Here is a 21,487-nt window from a genome sequence, read left to right on the forward strand (position 1 = left end):
TGTGTCCCAACAAGATGCTTCATGTATTTTTGAGGGAGATCTCTAAACATCAAATACTCCACAGAATATTCACATGGTGAATAATCTTACTGCTCTGTAGAACACACTTTGCCATGTCCTCTACGGTGTAAATAGCACAGATATATAAAAAACGTGGCCCTAAAGAACTTGGTGCTGCCTGCTCAGTACAACCAGCAGCTGCAGCCCCCAGGTGCCTTTCTACTGCAACCCAAGCCCCGTTGGGGAGAACCACAGCAGGGATGCAAAAAACGTGAATTAATCACGGCTTCTGCTCATCCTCGGGGCGGAGCGGGAGCTTACCGGGACCGGGGAGGGGACGGACGGTGCTGAGGGGACAGAACCGGCGGGGCCCGGGGCCGCCTCTGCCGCCCTCACGGCCCCGGCCCGGCCCGAGCGGGGGAGAGTCGGGCCCGGTAAAGCCGGGCTGGGGTGGAACCGGACCCTGTAACACCGGGCCGATAAAGCCGGGCCGGTATGAAGCGCGGGTGGTAAAGTCGGGCCCGGTAAAGCCGGGCCGGGGTGAAGCCGGCCCGGTAAAGCCGGGCCGGGGTGAAACCGATGCCGGTAAGGCCAGGCCGGAGTGAAGCCTGGCCGCAATCCCCGCCCGCACTTTCGCCGCTTCCGCAGCGCCCAAGCCCCCGCCCCGGTTCCGCCTCCCCGGCCCGCCCGCTCCGCTCCGCTCCCGGCCCCGGCTCCGCTCCGGCCCCGCTGCCGCCCGCGGTAAGTCCCGAGCCGGCCTTACCCTCTCGTCCTGCCCGGCATGGCCTCCGCCGGGCCCTGCCCGCCTCAGCCCCGGCAGCGCGGCCCTGAGGGGACACGGCGGCCCCGAGGGGACACCGCGGCCCTGAGGGGACACGGCGGCCCTGAGGGGACACGGCGGCTCTGAGGGGACACGGCGGCTCTGAGGGAACACCGCGGCTCTGAGGGGACACCGCGGCCCTGAGGGGACACGGCGGCCCTGAGGGGACACCGCGGCTCTGAGGGGACACGGCGGCTCTGAGGGGACACCGCGGCCCTGAGGGGACACGGCGGCTCTGAGGGGACACGGCGGCTCTGAGGGGACACCGCGGCTCTGAGGGGACACGGCGGCCCTGAGGGGACACCGCGGCTCTGAGGGGACACCGCGGCTCTGAGGGGACACGGCGGCCCTGAGGGGACACGGCGGCTCTGAGGGGACACGGCGGCCCTGAGGGGACACGGCGGCCCTGAGGGGACACCGCGGCCGCCGCAGCCGCCGTGGGGTCCGGCCCGGGAGCTGCCACGGCCCGCTTGTGTCCCCTGCCTGTCCCCCGTGTCCCCAGCCTGTCCCCAGTGTCCCCCCCGATCCCCGGCACTAAAGGCTCTGCCGGGACAGCCGGATGGATCGGGCAGGGGTTTGGGGGTGGCTCCCAAGTGGTTTTTTCATGCCGGGGTAAGAACGGAATTAGGGATGGAATGGGAGTAACAATGGAAGAGGAAGACGAACGGAATAGAGTAGAATTAGAATAGAATAGAATTAAACCAGCATTAGGGCAGAGTATAATAGAGCAAAATTAGAATAGAATATAGTGGAACAAAATTAGAATATAATATAGAATTAGAATAGGAAAGGAATGGAAGTAATGGCAGCTTGGGCTGCAGGAAGGACGGAATTCTTCCTGGTTGTGTGATTGGAACCTCCGCATTTATCACAGAAATTCAAAGAGCCTGACTCACCTTGGGTTGGCTCCCAGAGATTTTCAGAGGAAACAGGAAGGGGACAACACAAAGTTCTCCCGAGTCATTCGCCTTCCCAAGGCTCTGGCTTCTCTGGCACTGTCAGACCCTCAGATCTGTTTTGTTTCTCCAAAGAGGAGGAATTTAACAAGTAATTGCAGTTTCTCGCCAAGAAAACTTGCTTTATTAAAGAGCAGCAAAGCATTCTATTCCTGATGGAAGGGAAGATCCATGATTCCCTCAAAAAATGCTTGATTCGCAGGGGCAGCAGAACAGGACCATCACTTTGGGTGGCATTTCCAGCTCCAGTGTTACACTGGGATCAGTAATTCTGTCTGAATTCTTTGGAATCTGCTTGTGGAACCCTCTGGAGATTGACATGACCGGAGTTATTTTTATCTGAATGCCTTTTTATTTTCTTTATTTAAGAATTCTCCAGTGTGATTTGAATGAAGTACCCCCAAGTAAAGGCCCTCTCCAGTGTTCCCGTCCACAGGTCTGGACAAGATGCCAAAGCAGGTAAAAAGAAAAGCAGGAATTGTGTGTGTTAATTAAATGTTACTGCCAGGAGAGAATGTTTGGCTTATTTCCATGCAGTCAAGATTAGGCAACTACTAATGAATATTCACCCCTGCTTCATGAATTGACTGGACATATTTATTGTGGGTTTGAGCTGTGTTAGAGACACCAGGCAGTGATTTTTGTGGTGCCCTGGGCTCTAACAGGGTAGGTGTTATTGCAGCAAGCACACCCTGAAGGTGTTTGTTCAGGAAGATGAATGGACACAAGAGTTGGGATTTATTTTCAAATATTCTTTTACTTTTGCCTAACAATCATCATCTCAACTGAAGTGATGCTGAGCAGGGCAGCAAAGCCAAGCTCTCCCTCAGGCCTTGCAGTCTCACACGGATTTACCTTGCCTGGTGTAATACAGAAACACAGGGAGGCACGGGGAGAAAGGGGAATTGGCAGGAATTCCTCAGGTCCATGGAGTGTTTCCTAATGGTGGTGTCTGTTCTCTGACAGCAGCAAGCTGCTTAATGCTTATTCAGAGGAGAATAACAGAAATCACTTGGATGGCAATGCTTTACTGCAGTGCTAAGCTTTTGTTTTTTTCCCTTACTGTCTAAAATTCTGTATTACTGGAAATGAACTACTTATGCTGTCTGCAAAAGATAAAAATGCTCCTAAATGACTACACTATTGTAGCTTTTTCTTTTTTTTTTTTTTTTTAGGAACTGGGGTTTGCAGTGCATTTCCCCCGTATTAATGAGCTCAGCTCACATAGTGGGAATGCTGCTAACTAAATTTAGCATTTTCTGTATAAACAAGGTGATGCTGTTCATTGGTTAACTTGTGGTACAGGTGAATAGATAGTTTGGAGAACTTTCTGTCAAAGAGAAGCAGATCAGAAGAGGAGTGTATAGAATGCAAAAATCAGGATTGGTATCTTTTCCATTCCTAATTTTCTCTTCTAGCCTCTCCTTTCTCCAGAAATGGCAAATAGGTCCTGGAATCTCTCTTCTGGCTGGTTTTCCATTACATACAACAAGTGTGTCCTTCCAAATAATGTTGTCAAGGACACAGGAGCCCAGAGGCTGAGATTTGAATATTTTAAGTGATTCAGAGAGGACAAAACTTCAGCTAAGGCAGGATAGCTCTTCCCCAGCACCCTTCCTCTGCCCTGGCTGTGATGTGTGCACTCTGCAGCTTTCACCCTGAAAATGGGAATATCTGCTAGGAAAGCTGCATTTGTTTTGGCCTGCAGGGGCTTCCAGCTGTACCTGGAGCCAGCCCTTCCAGCTTCCCTGAGCCCAGGGCACTGCTTGAGTTGCATGCATGACATGCAGAGGCTTAGAAATGAGCCAGTTGCAAGAAGACTGTGTGTGTCTGTGCAGAATTGCAGTGTGAGCCCAAGGCCACCTTCTCTGAGTGCCTTTGCCCACAGCCAGAACACTTTTCTAACATCAGAGCAGGAGGAGGGCAGCTGGGAGCAGGAGGAGCTCACACATCCTGAGGTCTGGCTCCTGCTGAGACTGAACTTCGGTGACATGGAAGCAGCAGAAGAGCTAGAACAGGGGATGAGGTGAAAGTCCAGCTTTTCACCTTTCACTGGTGCTGATCTGACATCCCCTCCAGGAAAATGGCCAAAGGGAAGATTCTCTCATCCAGAATGACCTCAGTGAATCATTTGAAGAAGAAGTTAGAGCCTTCCTTGGTGATGAAGAGAAGCTGCATCTTTATGATGACCTCACGAAAGTGAATCCAGTGACAACCAGGACAGGTGAGCAGCCAGGGAGTGTCTGCTGAGGGGTCCCTTTCCCTGCTGGCCACTGACACGCGGCAGCTTCTGCTCTCACTGCATTCACACCATGAACACAGGGGTTATGTATATAACACCTACAGCACTCTCTTGATCACCTCATTCTCTGTTAAACCCGGTGGGTAACACGCCTGAGACTTCTGTTACAAACAGGCACAGCAAGAGCCAAACACAGTTTTTGCAAAAGATGCTGACAGAAGGTGTTGCTTTTCAGTTCTGAAATGTCTTCAAGCAAGATACAGAGTCAACCTGTTCTATACAAATGCTGGCTGCAGCCTGGTGGCTTTAAATCCTTTCCAGCCTTTCTCCTGCCTCTACTCACCTGAGCTCATGAGGGAGTACCACGTTGCACTTTGTCCTCAGGTAACCCTTGTGTTTGAGATCACTGTCCTTCTGCAGAGCCCAGGTGTCAAACTGCTCCAGATTTATCTGAGCAAAATACTCCTGCAGGATAAACCCCATTTCTAGTGAAATATTAGTTCTGTAAAAGTGCAGTGCTGTTTTCAGATAAATGTGAGATGACCTTTGCTATGCATTGCTGTTGAACTGTGTGGTTACTGTACTCTTAAATATTGATATTCTCTTTCACTGCCAGGATTTAAAACCTCACATCTTTGCAGTGGCTGAGCAAACCTACAGGAATGTCCAAAAGCAGATGGATCCTGTGAACCAGTCCATCATTGTGAGTGGAGAAAGTGGTGCTGGGAAGGTAAGGAAACGTTTTCCCGTGCATTGCTCTCAAGTTTTGAGCTCTGCCAGTGATTTGTAGTGCACAGTGCAGTGAATGAGCAAAGATGAATTAAAAGCCCCTCTGACACAGCACGTAGCCAATCTGCCCTGCACGACTCTCTTGCAATGGGTGTGAAGCATTAAGTGATTGCTGCAGTTAAACACACTCTGCTTAATATAGCAGCTCTTCAGGTGACATCTGTCATTTCTGGAGGACTGGGTTTGAATCATTCAGCAGGAATTGCACCTGAGTTAATGCCTCAGCCTGGTCTGTCAGGGGGCTCGTGTGAGTCTCAGCAAGACTTAGAGCAGCGGATTCAGCTCCTGCCCTGGCCCTCCTGTGTTGGTCCATCCCTGCTCAGGACAATGCTGAGGGTATTTTCAAGCCCAAGAACAAGATGCTTTGCTGAATGTTAATGACTCAAAATGCATTCACATTCATTCCATCCCAAGGCAGTGGCTGTTAATTCTGGCTGAGCTTCCAGCTGGTGACACCTCGATGGAAGTGCCATTCAGCAGAGCACTCCCACTGCAGCAGCACTGAAATGTGTGTCTGTGGCACAGAGTTTCCACTGAACCAGAGCTCTAAACTTGACACAGTTCCTCTCTTTAGCCTCCCCTCCAGCTGCACTCTGTGTTTCCAGAAGGCAGCACTGCTCCACTGACAGAACTGATAACATGTTAAAAACAAAGAGTTACTGTCAGATCTCTCTCTTGCAGACCTGGACCTCTCGCTGCCTTATGAAGTTCTATGCCTCTGTTGCTGCCTCAGTTATCTCCCCAAAAGGCAACGAAACTGTGGAAAGGATAGAGAAGAGAGTGCTGGATTCCAACCCTGTCATGGAAGCATTTGGTAAATGTGGCTTTTTTAACAACAAACTAAAGTCGTGGCCACTGTGGGAATTTCCTTTGTTCCCGCATGAGTCTAAGCTACCTCTTGGTCCTCTCCTTAAAAACAAACTCTTCAAATACCGGAGCTATTTCCAGATCTCCCTAAATACCTGTATGTGCTGCATGGCAGAGTGGGACCACTCTGATTGTCCCTTGTCTGCCACTGGCAATTTCACAGGGAATGCCTGTACCCTGCGGAATAACAACAGCAGCAGGTTTGGGAAATACATCCAGCTCCAGCTAGACAGGTAAGAATTACTGTGTAAAACCTTACCTGCTGTCTTCTTCCTTTAAATCTTTATTATCTTGTTCCATAAAGCTTATTTCTGAATTCTGCCACAGAATTTTCTATGTCCTTAGAGTGTATTCTGGTTTGCTGGCAGCTTAAACTGTTACTATTTTCCTTTTTTTTTTTTTTTTTTCTGCAAGCTCTCATCTCGATCTTTAAAAGAGAGGAATGGAAAAATAGAGATGTAGTTAAGAACTCTGAATAAAACATGAACAAAACTGAAAGTGAACTGCAAAGCATTCAGCCAATTGGTCTCATAACAACACAACCCATCTTAGATTCTGTGAAGAGGTTTTGTTGAAATCTTTTCTCTTTTTCCCTCCCTAGATTCCATCATCTGACTGGTGCTTCCATCCAGACTTTCCTACTGGAGAAAACAAGAGTTGCCTATCAGGCCCCCAATGAAAGAAACTTCCATATTTTTTATCAGGTTTGCCTTCAGTTAATTTTGCTGGGTATTTCTGACACACAGCAGGGATGAAATCACCAGATTTAGCACAGTTGCAACTTTTAATAATTACCAGTTTTCCTGTCTCCCAGGCTTCCAAATTAAATCATCCTCCCAGCATGTTATTCTTCACTGTCCAGGAGCTGTAAACACCAAAGGCAGAATTCAATTTTTACCTTGTTTTCTGTCTCCAGATCACAAAAGGTGCTACTGCAGAGGAGAGGCTGGAGTGGAACCTTCCAGAAGGGGCCGAGTACCGCTGGCTGCCAAATTCTGAAAGAAACTTTGATGGTAAAAATTAGTTTCACTAACTAATTAATCAATCCATTAATAATGGCTGGAACTTTAAGGGGAGGCAGGCAAAAATACATCCTGTTCAATCCCCTGGTCAGCCAACAGCAGATGTTTTGCAAAGCCATCTGCATTAATGGGATTCTTTTGAAGTTTCAGTTGGCTCTATAAAGTCTTAAAGCTTAAAATCAGTCACCTGGTTTAAAATAGCTGGTTCTGGCCTGGCCAGTTTCCATCTCTGTGGCTTTGTGTAGAAACTGTCTTGTCTTGGCATGTGCTTCACCTGACAGAGGCAGAAAGAAACAGTGGGTTGGTTCTCCAGCTTGTGTGTGGGATTTACCCAAACAGCATCCAGCTGTCCTGCTCTCCACTGACCATTCCAGCTGGATTGGATGTGCTGAGATGTTCTGCTTGCCCCTGTTTGTGTGCTTGGCTTTTTCAAGAGCACTGTTTGGCTTTTCAGAGGACTGCTTCGAGGTGACCAGAGGGGCAATGTTCCACCTGGGCATCGGCCGTGCCACGCAGAGCAATATTTTCAAGGTCAGCTCCACAGCAGGGGCAGCACGAGGCTCCTGAGGATGTTGGGAATGTGTTGCCAGGGTGGGATTGCTGCTGGAATTAATCCCTGCCACTGTGCAAAGCTGCTGCTCCTCACTGGAGGGCCCTCAGCTCCACATCAGCCTGCACAGCCAAAGATTAGATCTGAACTCAAAGTCTGCATCTCTGAATTTCCGTTTGCCTTCAGGAATTGCACATTAGGGATCCACACAGAACTTTGGGACCTTTTTGAGCAGGGGTGTTGTGAATGGCCTCTTCCTGGGGCTAAAGGAAACACTGCCTTGGGGGCAGCTGTCTTGGAAAACTCCCCGATTGTGTTCCAGGTGTTATCAGCCCTTCTGCACCTTGGGAATGTTCAGTTCTCTAATCCAGTGGATGAATGTCAGCCTTGTGAACTGGAAGACAAAACCAAAGGTGAGGCAACAACCATATCATGCTCCAGAACCTTGTTAGTTCAGTGCAGATGCCCAAGGGAAAGGATTAGAGAAGGAAAGAATGGAGGGAATTGTTTCCTTTAGTTAATTTAGATTTATGTATTAGATTTATATAATTATTAACATTTATTAAAAATTATTACATTACCAATTTTTCACTTGAGTAATTTTAACTATTATTCTCATTATTAATTCCTTTTAGCTAATAATAAGTCTAATAACTTTATTAATAACTTAAATTTAATAAATTTGTTTAAACTGTATTGAATTTATTAAATTTTAAATTATTACATTGAATTCATTTAACTTCTTCATTTAATTCAAAAAGAATTCCTTATTACAGGAAAGAATTTGAACAATAACTCTCCTGCTGATAGGAGACAATCCAGGCCATGAGCAACCTAAAATTTAGGTGTGGTTTTGTGAACAAACAAAAATCTAATGCTCCCCTACCCTGAGTGATAATTTCCTTCCCTGATAGGTCAGGGAACTGCTGCATTGCCCAGTGATTTCAGGAGGATTGTTGGCAGAACTGTGGTTCTTGATTGTAATCTTACTCTGCCAGCACAGGGCTGGCAGAAATCTGACCCACAGGGAGAGCAGGGCTTTTCACATCAAAGCTTGGAAGTTTTCATGATAAAGACCAAAAGCCAGTGACAACAAATCTGTTAAATTCCAGTCTAAATAGAGGTTGTTCTGCATGTCTTTAGGAGCCCTGTGGATCTGGATTTCCTTCAGAGCTAAAACTGCCCTGAATAATGAAGTTTCCTGCTGCAATTTCACATGCTCTGAACTCAAAGTACTTAATATTCGAATACAGCTCAGCTGAGAAAGATCTTAAATGCTTTGTGTAGCAAATACTCATTCTTCTACACTTCCTTTCTATCCCCAAATCCCTGCTTTTTTCCTGGTCATGGCTGTTTGATTTGGCTGTCTGGATTTAGAGGTCCCTGCTCAAAGAAGATGAACAATAAAGACACACCTAGAGAGAAAAACAACTTTAGTGTGGCAAACTTCAGCTTTTTCTGGTATTTCTTAATTTTAAAGGAAGGACCCAAAATTCTAGGGGCACTCTACATGCCAGTTAAGAATCTGGTTTTGCAAAACTTGCTCCTAAGTTTGGGTAGACAGATCCAAGATCCACGTTTAAGTTGGAGAGCTGATGGAATTGGCATTTTTCTACACAATCTCTAGACCTTCCATTCCTTCAGAGGTGTGAACACACCAGGTAACCTTGCACTGTTTGTTCTCCTGAACAAGAATTCGTGAAGACCACGGCAGATCTGCTCCAGATTCCTGTTGAGGAACTCCTGGAATCTTTAAGGATTCGAACAATCACTGCTGGCAAACAGCAGCAAGTGTTCAAGAAGCCCTGCTCCAGAGCTGAGTGTGAGACCAGGAGGGACTGCCTGGCCAAAGTCATCTATGCCAGGTAAGGATGTGCTAATCCAGGTGACTGCTGGAAGGGGATGAGGAGGCCAGAGGGATTTACTTGCTGCTGTTTCACAGCAGCACATCAGAAATTCCTCTTCCTTCCAAGTGACAACTAATGGAAACGGCAGTAAAAGAAACAATTGTGATTATTGCAAACAAGCAGCTTCCAGCTAATCCCATTGCTGCTGTCTGCAGGTTGTTTGAGTGGCTGGTTTTGGTGATAAATGAAAACATCTACACAGAACCCTCAGTGTGGACCAGCTTCATAGGTATGGACATCCCACCCTGGTTTAACTCGGGGGCCAGCAGCCCTCCAAAGCTGTTCCTAAACTAAAGCTCCCTGTCCTGCCACATTCCTTCCAGGTTTGTTGGATGTTTATGGGTTTGAAGCCTTCCCTGAAAACAACTTGGAGCAACTCTGTATTAATTATGCCAATGAGAAACTGCAGCAGCACTTTGTAGCTCACTACCTGAAGGCACAGCAGGTAATACCCCAAACTGAAGATCAAATCTTCAATACCTGATTTAAAACAGCACCTTTGGCACTTTAATTGCATTGCTGTGCCCGTGGTCAGATGGAACCTTCAGTCAGTAATGCCACAGAAAGCAGTGGGAGGAAACAGTGGCTTTGTAGAGAGGGGAGTGTGGGGCAGTTGGAATGACACAGCTTTGTCTTTTGGGGACTGGAAATCTGTTCCCAGCTCCATTGGATCTCTGCCTGTCAGAGTGTTTGTTTTTCCCCAAAGAGCTGAACACTTTCAGACTAAGTTCTTGGGACAAGTGCTGCCTGAATTGAGATTCTCTTAGAAGTTTCTTCTTACAGCCATGAAGCATCAAGTCCCTAAAGAGTGGAGCTTCTAGGCTGAGCTTGGTGTGAAGGCAGAGCCCACCAGAGCCCTGCCACCCACACCTGAGCATGTGGGACCTGTGGAGGCCTCCTGCCACAGGGGCACAGCTCCCTGAACCCAGTCATGCTGGTGCCTTTCATACAAACCCCAGTGTGCACCAGCTTTTATCTTTGAGTAAGGAGGGACACTAATGGTGCTGTTTCACAGCAGAGAAGGTTTTTTTTCACCATCAGTCCCTCACTGGTCACACACTGCTAATTCCAGCTTTCATCTGAGTGCCCTGCAAGGTGCAGTCTCCCTGCCAGGCTGCTGCTCTACCCCTCCCCACTGCAGATCCATTACCAAAATGCTATTTGCCATTACCTGGAATCAGGGGAATTCTTTCTTTATGGCACAAGCGTGCTGGTACCTCCTGCCTCACGGCAGGGTTTTGTCAATTTATTTAGAAGACAAGTATTTCTTTGACTGCAAACTGTGCTTTTGCTATTGCCAGGCTGCTTTCCCTGCCTGCCCTGGTCAGCATGCCAGGGGTTAATGGTCAGGGAAGATGGAAAGCAAGTTCAAGCACACAATTGCTTTCCTTGAAACGGCTCCATGACCTCTGTTTATAGCACCCCTCCCACTCACTGCCTGCCCTCTTACCTCTGGATCTGGCTGTCCCCCAAACCACTTAAATGCCATTAGTGGCTGTGCTGAGCAAACTTTTGGCAGGAGGCTTTTCAAATAACTGCCCAGAGCTTGTGCTTGTTAAACACTGCTGACAGTTTGTCCTGTAATTCAGCATAAATATTGTACCAATTATTCCAACCAGTATCTCTGTGCACTTCCTTTCACATCAGGCTTTGCTTTAAATGGAACCCAGCTAGTGAAGTCTGGCACACAAAGGCTGGGTTAGTGCTGTGTCCCAGTCCAAGGAAGGAGTTCTGCTTGTTCCTTGTCCTTCAGGGAAAATCTCAGCACAGCCAGGAGAGGCTTTGTGTGACTGTGGCCTTTGTTTGCTCTCTAAAGCAGCCTTGCAGCTCACCCTGATAAATCCATGGGGTTTCCAAATCCTCAGACAAATTGTTCCAGCAGGTTCTGATCCACACCCAAAAGCTACCTGGGGTAGAATATCCTTGTGAGTTTTTTTTTTTTTTCTCAAGCTTGGTGTTGACCCGGAGCTGAGCTGGGATTAACTCCTCAAACAGGACCTGGATCAGCTGCCCAAGGCACAGAGTTCTGAGCTCTGGTGCCCTCTGCTGCAGAATAACCCCTTCCCTCTTCCTTCAGGAAGAATATGCAGCTGAAGGCCTGCAGTGGTCATTCATAAACTACCAGGATAACCAGAACTGTCTCGATCTGATAGAGGGAAATCCTCTCAGCATATTTTCCTTGCTGAATGAGGTAAGTGTGATCTAAAACCCTTCATTTTTTGGGCCCAGTTTCCTGCCTTTATCCCACGCCACCAAAGAAAACAAACAGTAAGTTAATAGAAAACCTGTCAGGTATAAAATTTCTGCAGGGCTTCAGTTTCGAAAACTCATGCCACTGCTTCCTCCTGTTCTGAACTTTTTCACTCTGATCCTGGATGTTCTGATTCAAAAATGAAGCCTCTATTACTTCTTTCCCTCCCTTCCCTCCCAATATTTCAGGCCTTGCATACTCAAAAGCAGCTCTGAAGGTAAAATGACTTATGATTTAAATTTTAAATGCTGTATCTTTTAGAATCAGTTCTTTGGGACAAATCAGAGATGCTGCAATTGTGTGTCCTTTGCAGGAGTGTCGTCTGAACAGACCTTCCAACAGTGACCTGTTCCAAACCAGGATTGAGAAAGCCTTGTCCAGTAATCAGTGTTTAAGTCGAGATAAATTCAGTAAGAAGCCCAACTTTATCATTTCACATTATGCTGGCAAAGTCTCCTATCAGCTGGCAGCAATGGTGGAGAAAAATAAGGTAGGTGATTTGCAGAAAGAGCTGTTTAAAAAAATCTTAAAAGTATCTTACGGACCTAAAGCGATTTAAATCAAAGCACCACTGACAAATATATTCAGTGCTGGGTATTGGACATACCTTGCTGCAAATAAATTCTTCAGGCCACATAAAACTGGGTGATGTTCTTGGTGTGGTTCTCTGAACCACCACTGGAACAAGCAGATGCTTTGTTCCACCTTTGAGCTGAGGTTGAAGTGAACCATCACCAAATCAGGGCTTCTTCCATTCCTGAGGGATGCAGAATTGTTAATGGCATCAGGGCATTTTTATAACTACAAATACAGCACTTAATTCCCCCAGAAATGCAGCTAAATTTATGAGAAACAAGAGCATGGGCTTAACTACTGAAAGTACTCAAATTTTGGCCATCAGGGAATGACTGAAATGTGAAATAGTCTGCAGAGAGGAGAGTCTCAACTCTCACATCCCCAGCAATTATGGCAAGTGCTATTATTTATTTAGCAATAAAACACCATCTCTTAATTCAAAGGAATATTTCTAATGTCTGCTGCAGTCTGTCCTTCAGGGAGGGATTACACCAGTCTTGAGAGTTGGAGCTCACTTAGGCTGTGTAACAAGAACAGTGTTGGGAGCAGTTGTACAATGGACTGGATTTGCTGAATGTTCAGCCAAACATTGTTTTCTGTTCCTAAATCTGACTATGAATGAATGCACATCATCAGATTTGAAACTGCAGCTGTGGTCACATCAAATTTGGCATCAGAAATACTGTTCTCTCTCTATATGTGGAATTCTTAATTATTTTCAGAGGTGCAGGTGCCTGCCAGGTCCAGATATTGACAGGTCATATCTGTTTGCAGGATGCTGTTCCACCAGAGCTGGTCCACGTTTTGCAGAACTCAAAGGACCCTTTGCTTCAAAAATTATTTCCTGTGACAGAAAAGAACCAAAATAACACCAAAACCCAGAACAGAGCAGCTGTTGTTACAGTGGTGTCCAAGTTCAAGGTACATCCTATTCAGGTTTCTGCTGTAATTTTGGAAACTTTCTGGATTTGCCATCAACAATTTGTTGAAGGCATCCACAGAGTTGATTTTTAGCTCAGGCTGCCCTGCAGAAGTGCTCTGAGCCTGTAAAGCCATCCCTGCCAAGAGCAGCTTCATGGTGTGGATGGAAGATCCCTGATGAACCCTGTGTTTGTTTCCTGCAGAGCTCCCTGGAACATCTGATGGAGATTTTGAGCAGAACCACACCCCATTACATCCGCTGCATCAAGCCCAACGCTGACTGCAAGGCCATGACTTTCAGAAGAGAAGAGGTAACTTTTCCAAAGCCTTTCCCCAGGCCTTTGCACTGGGTTTCTTAGGATCTTGAATCACTTGCAAAGTTCTTTCTCTTGAAACAGCTCTTTCTCCTTTGAGATAAACACCCTTTCAGAGTCACTGAGGTACTTGTCCAAAACAGCTCCTAAGCACAGCAGCACCTTTTTTGTTGCTGGGGTGATTTAGGGTGCTGCCCTCCCAACCCTTCAAACAGATGCAGGACATCTGAGCAGCCCTTGGGCACACAAATACCTTCAAACCAAAACTGTGCTCATTCCTGGGGTCCAGGAAGCTGAGAAGCTTTGGGAGCAGAGCAGCAGATGCTAAAGCTGTAACTAGAGAACCTCATCTGATGGGCAATCAGGCTTTAAACACCCCTGGAATCTGCTGAGCATGGAAATACCAACACTGAGCATGGAAATACCAACACTGGCTTTTCACACCCTGCTGGGTTTGGGCACTGCTGGCTGTGAATGCCCAGGACAGGGCACACAAGGAGCAGCTTCCACAAAAGTCAGCATTGTTTAAACCATCTCAACTTGTGCCTCAGGTTCTCAGCCAGCTCCAGGCCTGTGGAATAGTGGAAGCCATCACCATCAGTGCAGCAGGTTTCCCAGTCAGGTAAGTCCAGCTTCTTCAGCATAATCCATTTCTATAGCAATTACTGGCATTTAGCAGGAAACCCAAATATTTTGCACCATCAGCATATCCAAGCACAATTCTGCCCAGGCTTTGCTAGAGTCACTGGTAGTGGAAAAATCTGAATTTCTTCAGAAGTTCTGTACTTTCTGGCCTGTTTGACCATTTACCCATGCACTGCATCCACAAAGCCATTCTGGACTTTTCCCCCTTCAAAGGAGAAGTTATTTACCACACAGCACAAGGGATCAGTTATTTGCCATACAGTAAAAAGGATCAGTTGTTTACAGTAATGATTCTTGCCTGGAATTCCCTGCACATTTGTCTCTCAGGATCCCTTTCCAAAGTTTCACTGAGCGCTATGAACTATTGAGAAAATCCTGGGCCTCCAGTAAAAAAAGAGTGTGGAATAAAAGGAACTCTCATCCTGCTGAGAAAACAGGTAAGTTTCTTCGGGTAATACCTCTGCCATCAGGTAAAATTGTCACTGCACCCATCTGATATCACAGAAGTCAGATAATTACTGTATTCACCACTATTCTCAAAACATTTCTTTAACCTATCACCAACCCTAGTTTCTAATTTGCTTAACACTTAAAATCTTTCCCCTCACTGCTGGTATTCTGTGTTCCTCCTGGGTGGAACAATCACAGTTACAGTGACCTCTGGGGTTCCCCTCACCCAATATAGTTTGATTTAGAGTTGATTCTTTAGTAGACTTGAAAACTACTTACCTTTTGCCTTATCTTCCTTCTCTTTCCTTTCTTTTCCCCCTCTCTTTTTTCCTTGCTGAATCACTGACCTTCCAGCTTGCCTGGACTCTGCTGCTTCTTCCACCTTTTGCAAACTTCTCTTTTTCTAAGCAAGAGTGAGGATGGACTTTAACAAACACAATCCAGCCTACAGGTAATGCCTTTGCTATGAACTCCTGAAAGGAGGAGCTCGTCAGGTGGGTACATTTAATACTGAAGGTTACTGCAGCCCCTTTCCATCCCCCCAATGAATCCCCTCCTCACCCAGTGGGTCTGTTCAATAACCAGCAGCTGTGGGAAGCAGGACCAGCCTGTTGAGATGAGTAAAATTGGTGGAAATCTGTTCACTGTGTGGAAATGGGATGAAGTAAGGAAGTGCAGGCTGGAGAATTACTTACACACTGGATCTTTCCCCCTCAATTACGAACCCATTAACTGCAAAGCCTCTTTGTGATAGGATTTTAGTCCTTTTTATCTTCAGGGGGTAATAAGCTGCAAACCAAGCAAAACAGTTGCCCAAACACAGGGATAGCTTTTGGTTCCCTTATCAGCCCAGCCCCATGAACACCACCAGATGTCTTCCTGTATGCAAGAATTGCTTCTATTTGTTTTCAAGACCTTAAAATGCTCTCATCTCCTTAGAAATATTTATAGCAGAAAAGCAAACAGTATCCAGGATGGAATGATGCAAAACCCATCCAGCCCTGTGCATGCAGGAACTCCTGCAACAATCTCTTGTTCCAGGTCTGAATGAAGTCTGTCTCTATTTCCAGAGAGATTAATCTGGCTGACCTGTTTGTAATGTAAAAAAATTGTGCACTGTGTCCCAGAAATGGCTTTAATAACCTGTAATTGCTGCCATAAATTCCCGCTCAGTAGAGGACCCTGTAGCTGCTCCCAGTGCCCTGTGACAGCTGTACAATTGTGTAGAATGTTTCCCCTTCCTGCACTTTTCAGTACATTAAGGCTACAATTCCCTGCCTTTTGTTCTTTGCTCCCACAGCTTTGAGTTTTGAGTATTTAATGTGATTCCTTAGGACTGAGCCACTCAGTCTGTCCTAAATTGCATTGCTGCTGCTTTCTCGTGCTTCCATGTAGGATGTTTGGAATGGGAGAACACCTGAGCCCTCCCTGTTTCAGTCTAGATCTACCTCAGATGACAAATTTACCTGTGGAGAACAGAGGTGATAACAGATGAGAAGGCAGCACCCAGCCACAGCCCAGTTAAAACACCCCACACTGGTTTTCTGGTTGCTGGCACCTGGTGGAATCCGTGCTGTCACAGTTTGGCTTTAAACACAGCAGGATCAAGGACTCTCAGCCATTTCCTCCTCCCCTCTTGCTGCAGGTGTTTCCCCTCTAAATGGCCAAGAAATCTCAGTGCAAAGACAGTTCCCTGGCCCTGATTTCCCAATTTTGTGACACCTTCTCCTCAATGCTTCATTTCCAGGTGAGACTGCAGTGAGGGATGATGACAAAGCACCACGTGCTGCTGTTCTGAAGATCCTTCAGGATGCTCTTAGGGGACAAACCCCTGCTCAGGAAACAGGGAATGGAGCAGAAATCCCCTCAGTCTACTGTGGCAAAACCAAAGTGTTCCTGGCCAATTCCGTGGTGAGTGCTGTTCCTTCCTGCTGGCTCTGGAGTGCTTCTGTCTCAGGGCCATTCTGGCACAGATTGTGGACGCAAAACTCCTGCCAAGCCAGTGTGACCAGAATTGGGCATTTTCCATGCAATTATTAAACTCAATCAAGCACCCATCAGATTCCAGCTGTGCAAAGCACTTGGTGTAATGGCCCCTGTGCTACCAGTGGACAAGGAGCTGCACTTGTGTCTAGAACAGTCAGAATTCCAGTAAGGATGGCAGCTTTCCTTAGCTCCAGGTGACAGATTTGTCTGCTCCAACAGACCTACACACAGCTTCCTTAGGAAAGAAAGGAAACAAAGGCACTTGTGCCAAGCTTTACAGGATGCAGCCCTGGCAGCATCCTTCAGTGGAGCTGGGTATGAACCTTATGAACCTGCTGTGCTGGGACTGTGGGAGGCTCCACTTTCCTCCCCAAGAACTTCCATTTTCATTTCCATGTTAACTAAAAAGCACTCATTAAGTGCTTGTCACTTCCCAAACCTAACTGAGCAGTCACGGGACACTGGAATAAGGCTGTGGTCCCCTGACAAACACCAAGAGGCTGTAAAAGAGGAAGAGTTGTGAGCACAATTCCATCCCTAACTCCAGGCTCCTGTTCCCCACTGCAGCTGGAGCTCCTGGAAGCCAGGAGAGCTGAGGTGTTAAATGAGAAGGCATTTTGCATTCAGTGTTGTTGGAGAAGATTTAAAGAGAAGAAAACAGTGAAGGAGAAGCACTCTGCAACTCTCATCCAAGCAGGTGACTTGCTAAGGGTGGGGCTGAAATAACACAAGAAGGGACATTTCCAGTCACACTGGGGGATTACAGTGGCACGAGTGGGTAAGTGCCATCTCTCCCAGTGTGTGCAAGAGCTGCTGAGATTCTCTGCACTCAGGTTTGTCTCTGTTCAATCCTCAGCTGTTCGTTCCTGGCTGGCCAAGAATCGCTTCCAGAGGATGCGCAGGGCCGCTGGTGCCATCCAGCGTGGCTGGAGGAGATGGAAAGTGAGTATGGGGGACAGGACAGCACTGGAAAGGAGCCACTGAGGCTTCTTAGTGTCTGAGAAAGAGCAGTAACTCTGAGAACTACAAACCAAATGCTCCAGAGCACTCTTCTCCAGCTGAAGAGAAGGGGAGATGCCAGCCCTGTACAGCTGCTTCTGGTTTATCCTGCAGAAATAAGCTCATTCCTTACCTGCATGGGAATTGGGGTGTGATATCCTTCCAGACTCCCTCTTTTTCTGCCTCTCAGTTCTGCAGTCTCAAGCTGTGTCCCGGACATTTAAGAATATTCTTGTTCTGTGTCTCTTTTAGGCAAAAGCGGCCGCGTTGGCAGCAGCAGAGCTGGACGAGGGGGAAGGAAAGGAGTTCCCAGCTCCTGGAGCTACCTTGGCCAACCCTCCCTGTTCTTTGGACACACCGTGGCCTGTGCAGGCAGTTGTGCAGTTCTGGCCCCTGAGCCTGGTGCTGGCTGCTGCCCCTGTCAGAGGCACGGGGCCCCGGCGGGCGCTGGAGCTGCTCAGCTGCCTCAGGGGGCTGCAGGAGGGCTCCAGGGAGGACCTGGGCTGTGGCATCACCTCCATCAGAGCCCTCCCACAGGTACCCACCCCTCCCTCCTGTCTGCAGCACCTGGAGCTGCCACGAGCTTGGGAACACTCTGGGATAGCATTTCCCACTCGCTGGCGCTGGCTTCCCTCAGTTACAAATCACCTTTGGGTCTGGGGGGAAGCATTTTTATGTTTGCATCAAATTCTGTGTGCAAGAGCTCACAGCTATTGCAAACTGTGCCAGGTTCAGTGCAGAGCACTCCAACCTCCAGAGTCTAAGCTGATTTCATTCCCAGCACTGGTATTTTCTGCAGTGACCATTTCTCTTAAATCCATTTGTAGTGGACTCCTCTGGAGGAGTTCTCTGTCCTAATCCAGTAGTTCATATACTCAAGAACTAAACGTGAGTAACAAAATCAGCTGCACATCTGGCTGAAAGCTCTCCCCATCTTGTCCTTGCAGGGCTCTATCAAGTTCCACTGCAGGAGGTCCCCCCTGCATTTTGCCAACGTCATCCCCCACACAGAGGCGTTTTCCATCACAGGATTCAACCAGATCCTGCTGGACAGAAAGGAACTCCTGCCAACATAGCTCTGCCCCCCTGGCCTTGGCCTCCAGGGAGGGCTCTCTGCAAGCTGCTGCTTTCCAATCACTCAACATCCACGTCTGCTGCTACCTCAGAGCTTCCACAGCGCTGCCTTGTCCATACAATGAGATGGAATATAGTACACAGCATAATACACATTATAACAGACATTTCATTCAATTTAGAGTGTGTGGGGCAGCTCCTCCCCCCTCACACGTGCACACGTTACAGGAAATATCAACACTATGGGAACAAATCAATTCAAACAGATCAGGTGCTTGAAGAAGCAATGAATACTTGAACTGAACCTGGCACTGCCTGCACGAGCCAGAGGCTGCTCATGAGAGACCAAATAATGCAAATATTCTTGATTACTGCTGAGTTCTCAGAGGTGCAACCGTCCCGATTGACCACGAGTGTCCCCAAGGGAGTGAGGAGCTGCCAGCTGCAGCACTAAGTGCAGATGTCTCAGGGAAAAGCAAGGCTGGGCTCTTACTTTTATCTACAGAACCAAAATTTGTGAGCCCTCACAGCTGCCAAGTGTCTGCAGAGCTCCCCAAACAGCACCACCCTGCCCAGGGGTTCACCAGGGGTGCCCTGTACCCTCCCTTTGTTGCTCATGGATCTTGAAAATGTTCAGCTGCTCTGTATATGTCATTGAAAATAAACTGCTCAATGCTCTCTCAAGGTGTCTGACCCTTCCCAACAAAATTAGTGAACAAAAACATTTCAGAGTACTCATGGATTAAAATAAATGCAAATATATTTAATATTTTCACCGTGAAGCAACATTTCCCGTGGATGCCAGCATTTCTGTCCCAACAGAAAGAATTCCACAGAGTAGCAAGTGCAGCCCCCAGGACCTAAAAACGTGTCCCAACACAACCCTGCCCGTTAGCCAGCTCTAAACCAAAACCACAGCACTGACATCCACGTGCAAACTGACCACGACATACTGTGGAGCAGCTCTGGCTGCTAGCAAACCTCAAAAAATAAAAATCTAAAGGATAAAAATAAAAACCATTCCCACAGCAGCTCACTCGGGGAGAACGTTCTCCTTCTCGGGAGGCTCCACAATGCTCAGGCAGCAATCTGCAAACTCCACGAAGAGCGGCTCCTGCATGAACTTCCTCATGAGGGAGCTTTTGTCCTGAGCCTGGTCGATGGTGAGCAGCAGCTGCCGCAGGTGGGGGTTCAGCAGCAAATCCCTCAGCTCCTCTGATTCTCCTGCAACCAGGGAAAGATCAGAGTTACAGACGTGCCTGAGGCCAGCCCTGCCTTGCAAACAAGCCTCCAAAGGGCCAGGTCGAACTTTTAACGCTTTTAGGCCCCGGGATAAGGTGCAGCTCCACGCAGAATTTATTCCTGCTCGCTCCACCCGCCCCAATTCCCCGAATCACCCAGGAGCTTGAGTTTCTGCAGCGGGACGCGATCCTGCTCATCCTCCTCGCTCAGGATGTCCTCCAGAGCCCAGGGGCCGTGTGCGGGGTCCGGGAGGGGGCTCTGCCCGGCCGCCTCCCGCTGCCGCTCCTGCCGGGGCTCGGGCGCGCAGCGCTCTGCGGACAGACCCGCGTTAGCCCCGCGTTAACCCCGGGCCCGTCCCGGTTCCCCCGACCCGCACTCACCGCGGTGTGTCCGGCAGCAGGGCACGGAGCAGCTGTGGGAACAATGGCGTGAGAGAGGGGCCGCGCACCGCCCGCCGCTCCCTCACCGCTTAGCCTCGGCCCCGCGCTCCCCCCCTGCCCTCGCTCACTCTGCGGACAGCCGTACCGGGCCCCGGGCCGCGCCCCCCGTCCCTCCCCGCCCGTCCCTCGCTCACTAAGCGGTGCCGCAGCGCGGACAGCGGTACCGGGCCGCGTCCCGCGCCCCGCACTCCGCGCACGGCCCCGGGGCCCGCATGGCTGCGTCCGAGACTTCGCTTTCACTTCCGCTTCCGCTTTCACTTCCGCTTCCGCCCTGCCGGCCAGGTTTGCTAATCCACCGCCGAGCGCAGGGCGTTCACTCGAGTTATTTCGAGATTTTCCCATAAATAGATAAATATAGAGAGATGTATGGATGTAGATATATAGAAATATAGACATATGTATGGATATAGATGTATAGAGTGATAGCTCTGTGTATTGGGAAAGGAGGGAATTGATAGAGATGTATATATTGGAATAGGGATACAGGTATAGATATGGGCATATATAAAATATATAAATAGATATAGATAGGGAGATAGAGATATATGTAGTGATGAGGGGGGAAAAAAAGAAAAAAAAAAGCAAAGAGACTGGAAAGAAGTCCCTGAAAACTCCAAAGGCTGATGTGCTGTGTGTGATGAATGTGAGAACATCATCACTGTGTGGATTTTCATGGAATTTTATTGCTGTGCGTTGATGAAATACCACAGAGCAGCAGCTGAGCAGTGCAGAACCAGAAACTTGAGCTGATGTCACAAAATCTATATGATCCAGGCTTCTAAAGAAGTTTAAACATTGAAATTCTTCTAGGAAATATCCCAGTGTAACTAAGAATAAGCATCCATCTCCACCGGGATCTGACAGAATAATATCTACTAAATAAATATTCAATAACCAACTCTTTTTTTTCTTTTGAGACAGAGGAGTTGAGACCTTTTTCTTTTGCAAAACGTCTGGTCTTGACATTTTCATTTCTTTCTGTCCAGGCAACTTGACTGCAGCTCTGATCCTGAAGAGCCCAGCCAAGGTTTTCACCTGGAACAGTACAAATTTCACAAGGCAGGGACTTGAGTGTGCCTTTAAAAGCAGAAGTATGACAGCGCAGCCAAAATATCTCGCAAAAACATCTCATCCAGCAATTAAAATCACAGCAGGGAAACAGTGCTGAGAGCCTCTGTTAATAAAGATTCACCCATCAGTCAAAAGCCACAATTTGACTGACTAAACAAGAAAGTAAAACGCTGTTATCCCCCAAAATCCCTGGGAGTTTTCCAGCTGTTCCACCCTCTCCAGAGCCACAGCCCAGAGCAGAGGGAGGTGAGGCACAAAAGCAAACACCATTAATGGAGTTATTTTTAACTGCAGGGAAAGCAGCTCCCCTGTTCCCATGGAGCAGCCAGGCAGAGCTGCCCAAGGGACAGGGACAGGGACAGGAA

General features: G+C 47.9%; 2 protein-coding genes and 1 long non-coding RNA gene across 3 annotated transcripts; 1 reads left to right on the forward strand and 2 right to left on the reverse strand.

The window, feature by feature from the left end:
- The first annotated feature begins 713 nt into the window (after positions 1–713).
- Positions 714–19,030, forward strand: MYO19 (myosin XIX). Its single transcript, XM_062506804.1, has 25 exons — positions 714–741; positions 2,146–2,235; positions 3,856–4,000; positions 4,254–4,402; positions 4,635–4,748; positions 5,489–5,621; positions 5,838–5,907; positions 6,276–6,378; positions 6,591–6,687; positions 7,151–7,227; positions 7,569–7,659; positions 8,940–9,111; positions 9,309–9,382; positions 9,477–9,598; positions 11,231–11,344; positions 11,718–11,894; positions 12,755–12,901; positions 13,105–13,212; positions 13,767–13,837; positions 14,188–14,297; positions 16,058–16,221; positions 16,864–16,993; positions 17,153–17,238; positions 17,548–17,832; positions 18,243–19,030. Exons 2-25 carry the CDS (start codon positions 2,224–2,226, stop codon positions 18,369–18,371), a joined length of 2,880 nt encoding a protein of 959 aa, XP_062362788.1. The 5' UTR covers positions 714–741; positions 2,146–2,223; the 3' UTR covers positions 18,372–19,030.
- Positions 5,934–7,193, reverse strand: LOC134052391 (uncharacterized). Its single transcript, XR_009933870.1, has 4 exons — positions 7,063–7,193; positions 6,884–6,970; positions 6,573–6,679; positions 5,934–6,101 (listed from the first exon to the last, which is right to left on the reverse strand). It is a non-coding gene; the product is annotated as an uncharacterized LOC134052391 (long non-coding RNA).
- Positions 19,031–19,111: 81 nt separating the features above from the next.
- On the reverse strand, positions 19,112–20,291 carry ZNHIT3 (zinc finger HIT-type containing 3). The gene is made up of 4 exons (XM_062506807.1): positions 20,186–20,291; positions 19,992–20,023; positions 19,767–19,922; positions 19,112–19,593 (listed from the first exon to the last, which is right to left on the reverse strand). Exons 1-4 carry the CDS (start codon positions 20,263–20,265, stop codon positions 19,403–19,405), a joined length of 459 nt encoding a protein of 152 aa, XP_062362791.1. The 5' UTR covers positions 20,266–20,291; the 3' UTR covers positions 19,112–19,402.
- Positions 20,292–21,487: the final 1,196 nt, after the last annotated feature.

This window comes from Cinclus cinclus, chromosome 22 (genome assembly GCF_963662255.1).
Source record: "Cinclus cinclus chromosome 22, bCinCin1.1, whole genome shotgun sequence".
Taxonomy (NCBI): domain Eukaryota; kingdom Metazoa; phylum Chordata; class Aves; order Passeriformes; family Cinclidae; genus Cinclus; species Cinclus cinclus.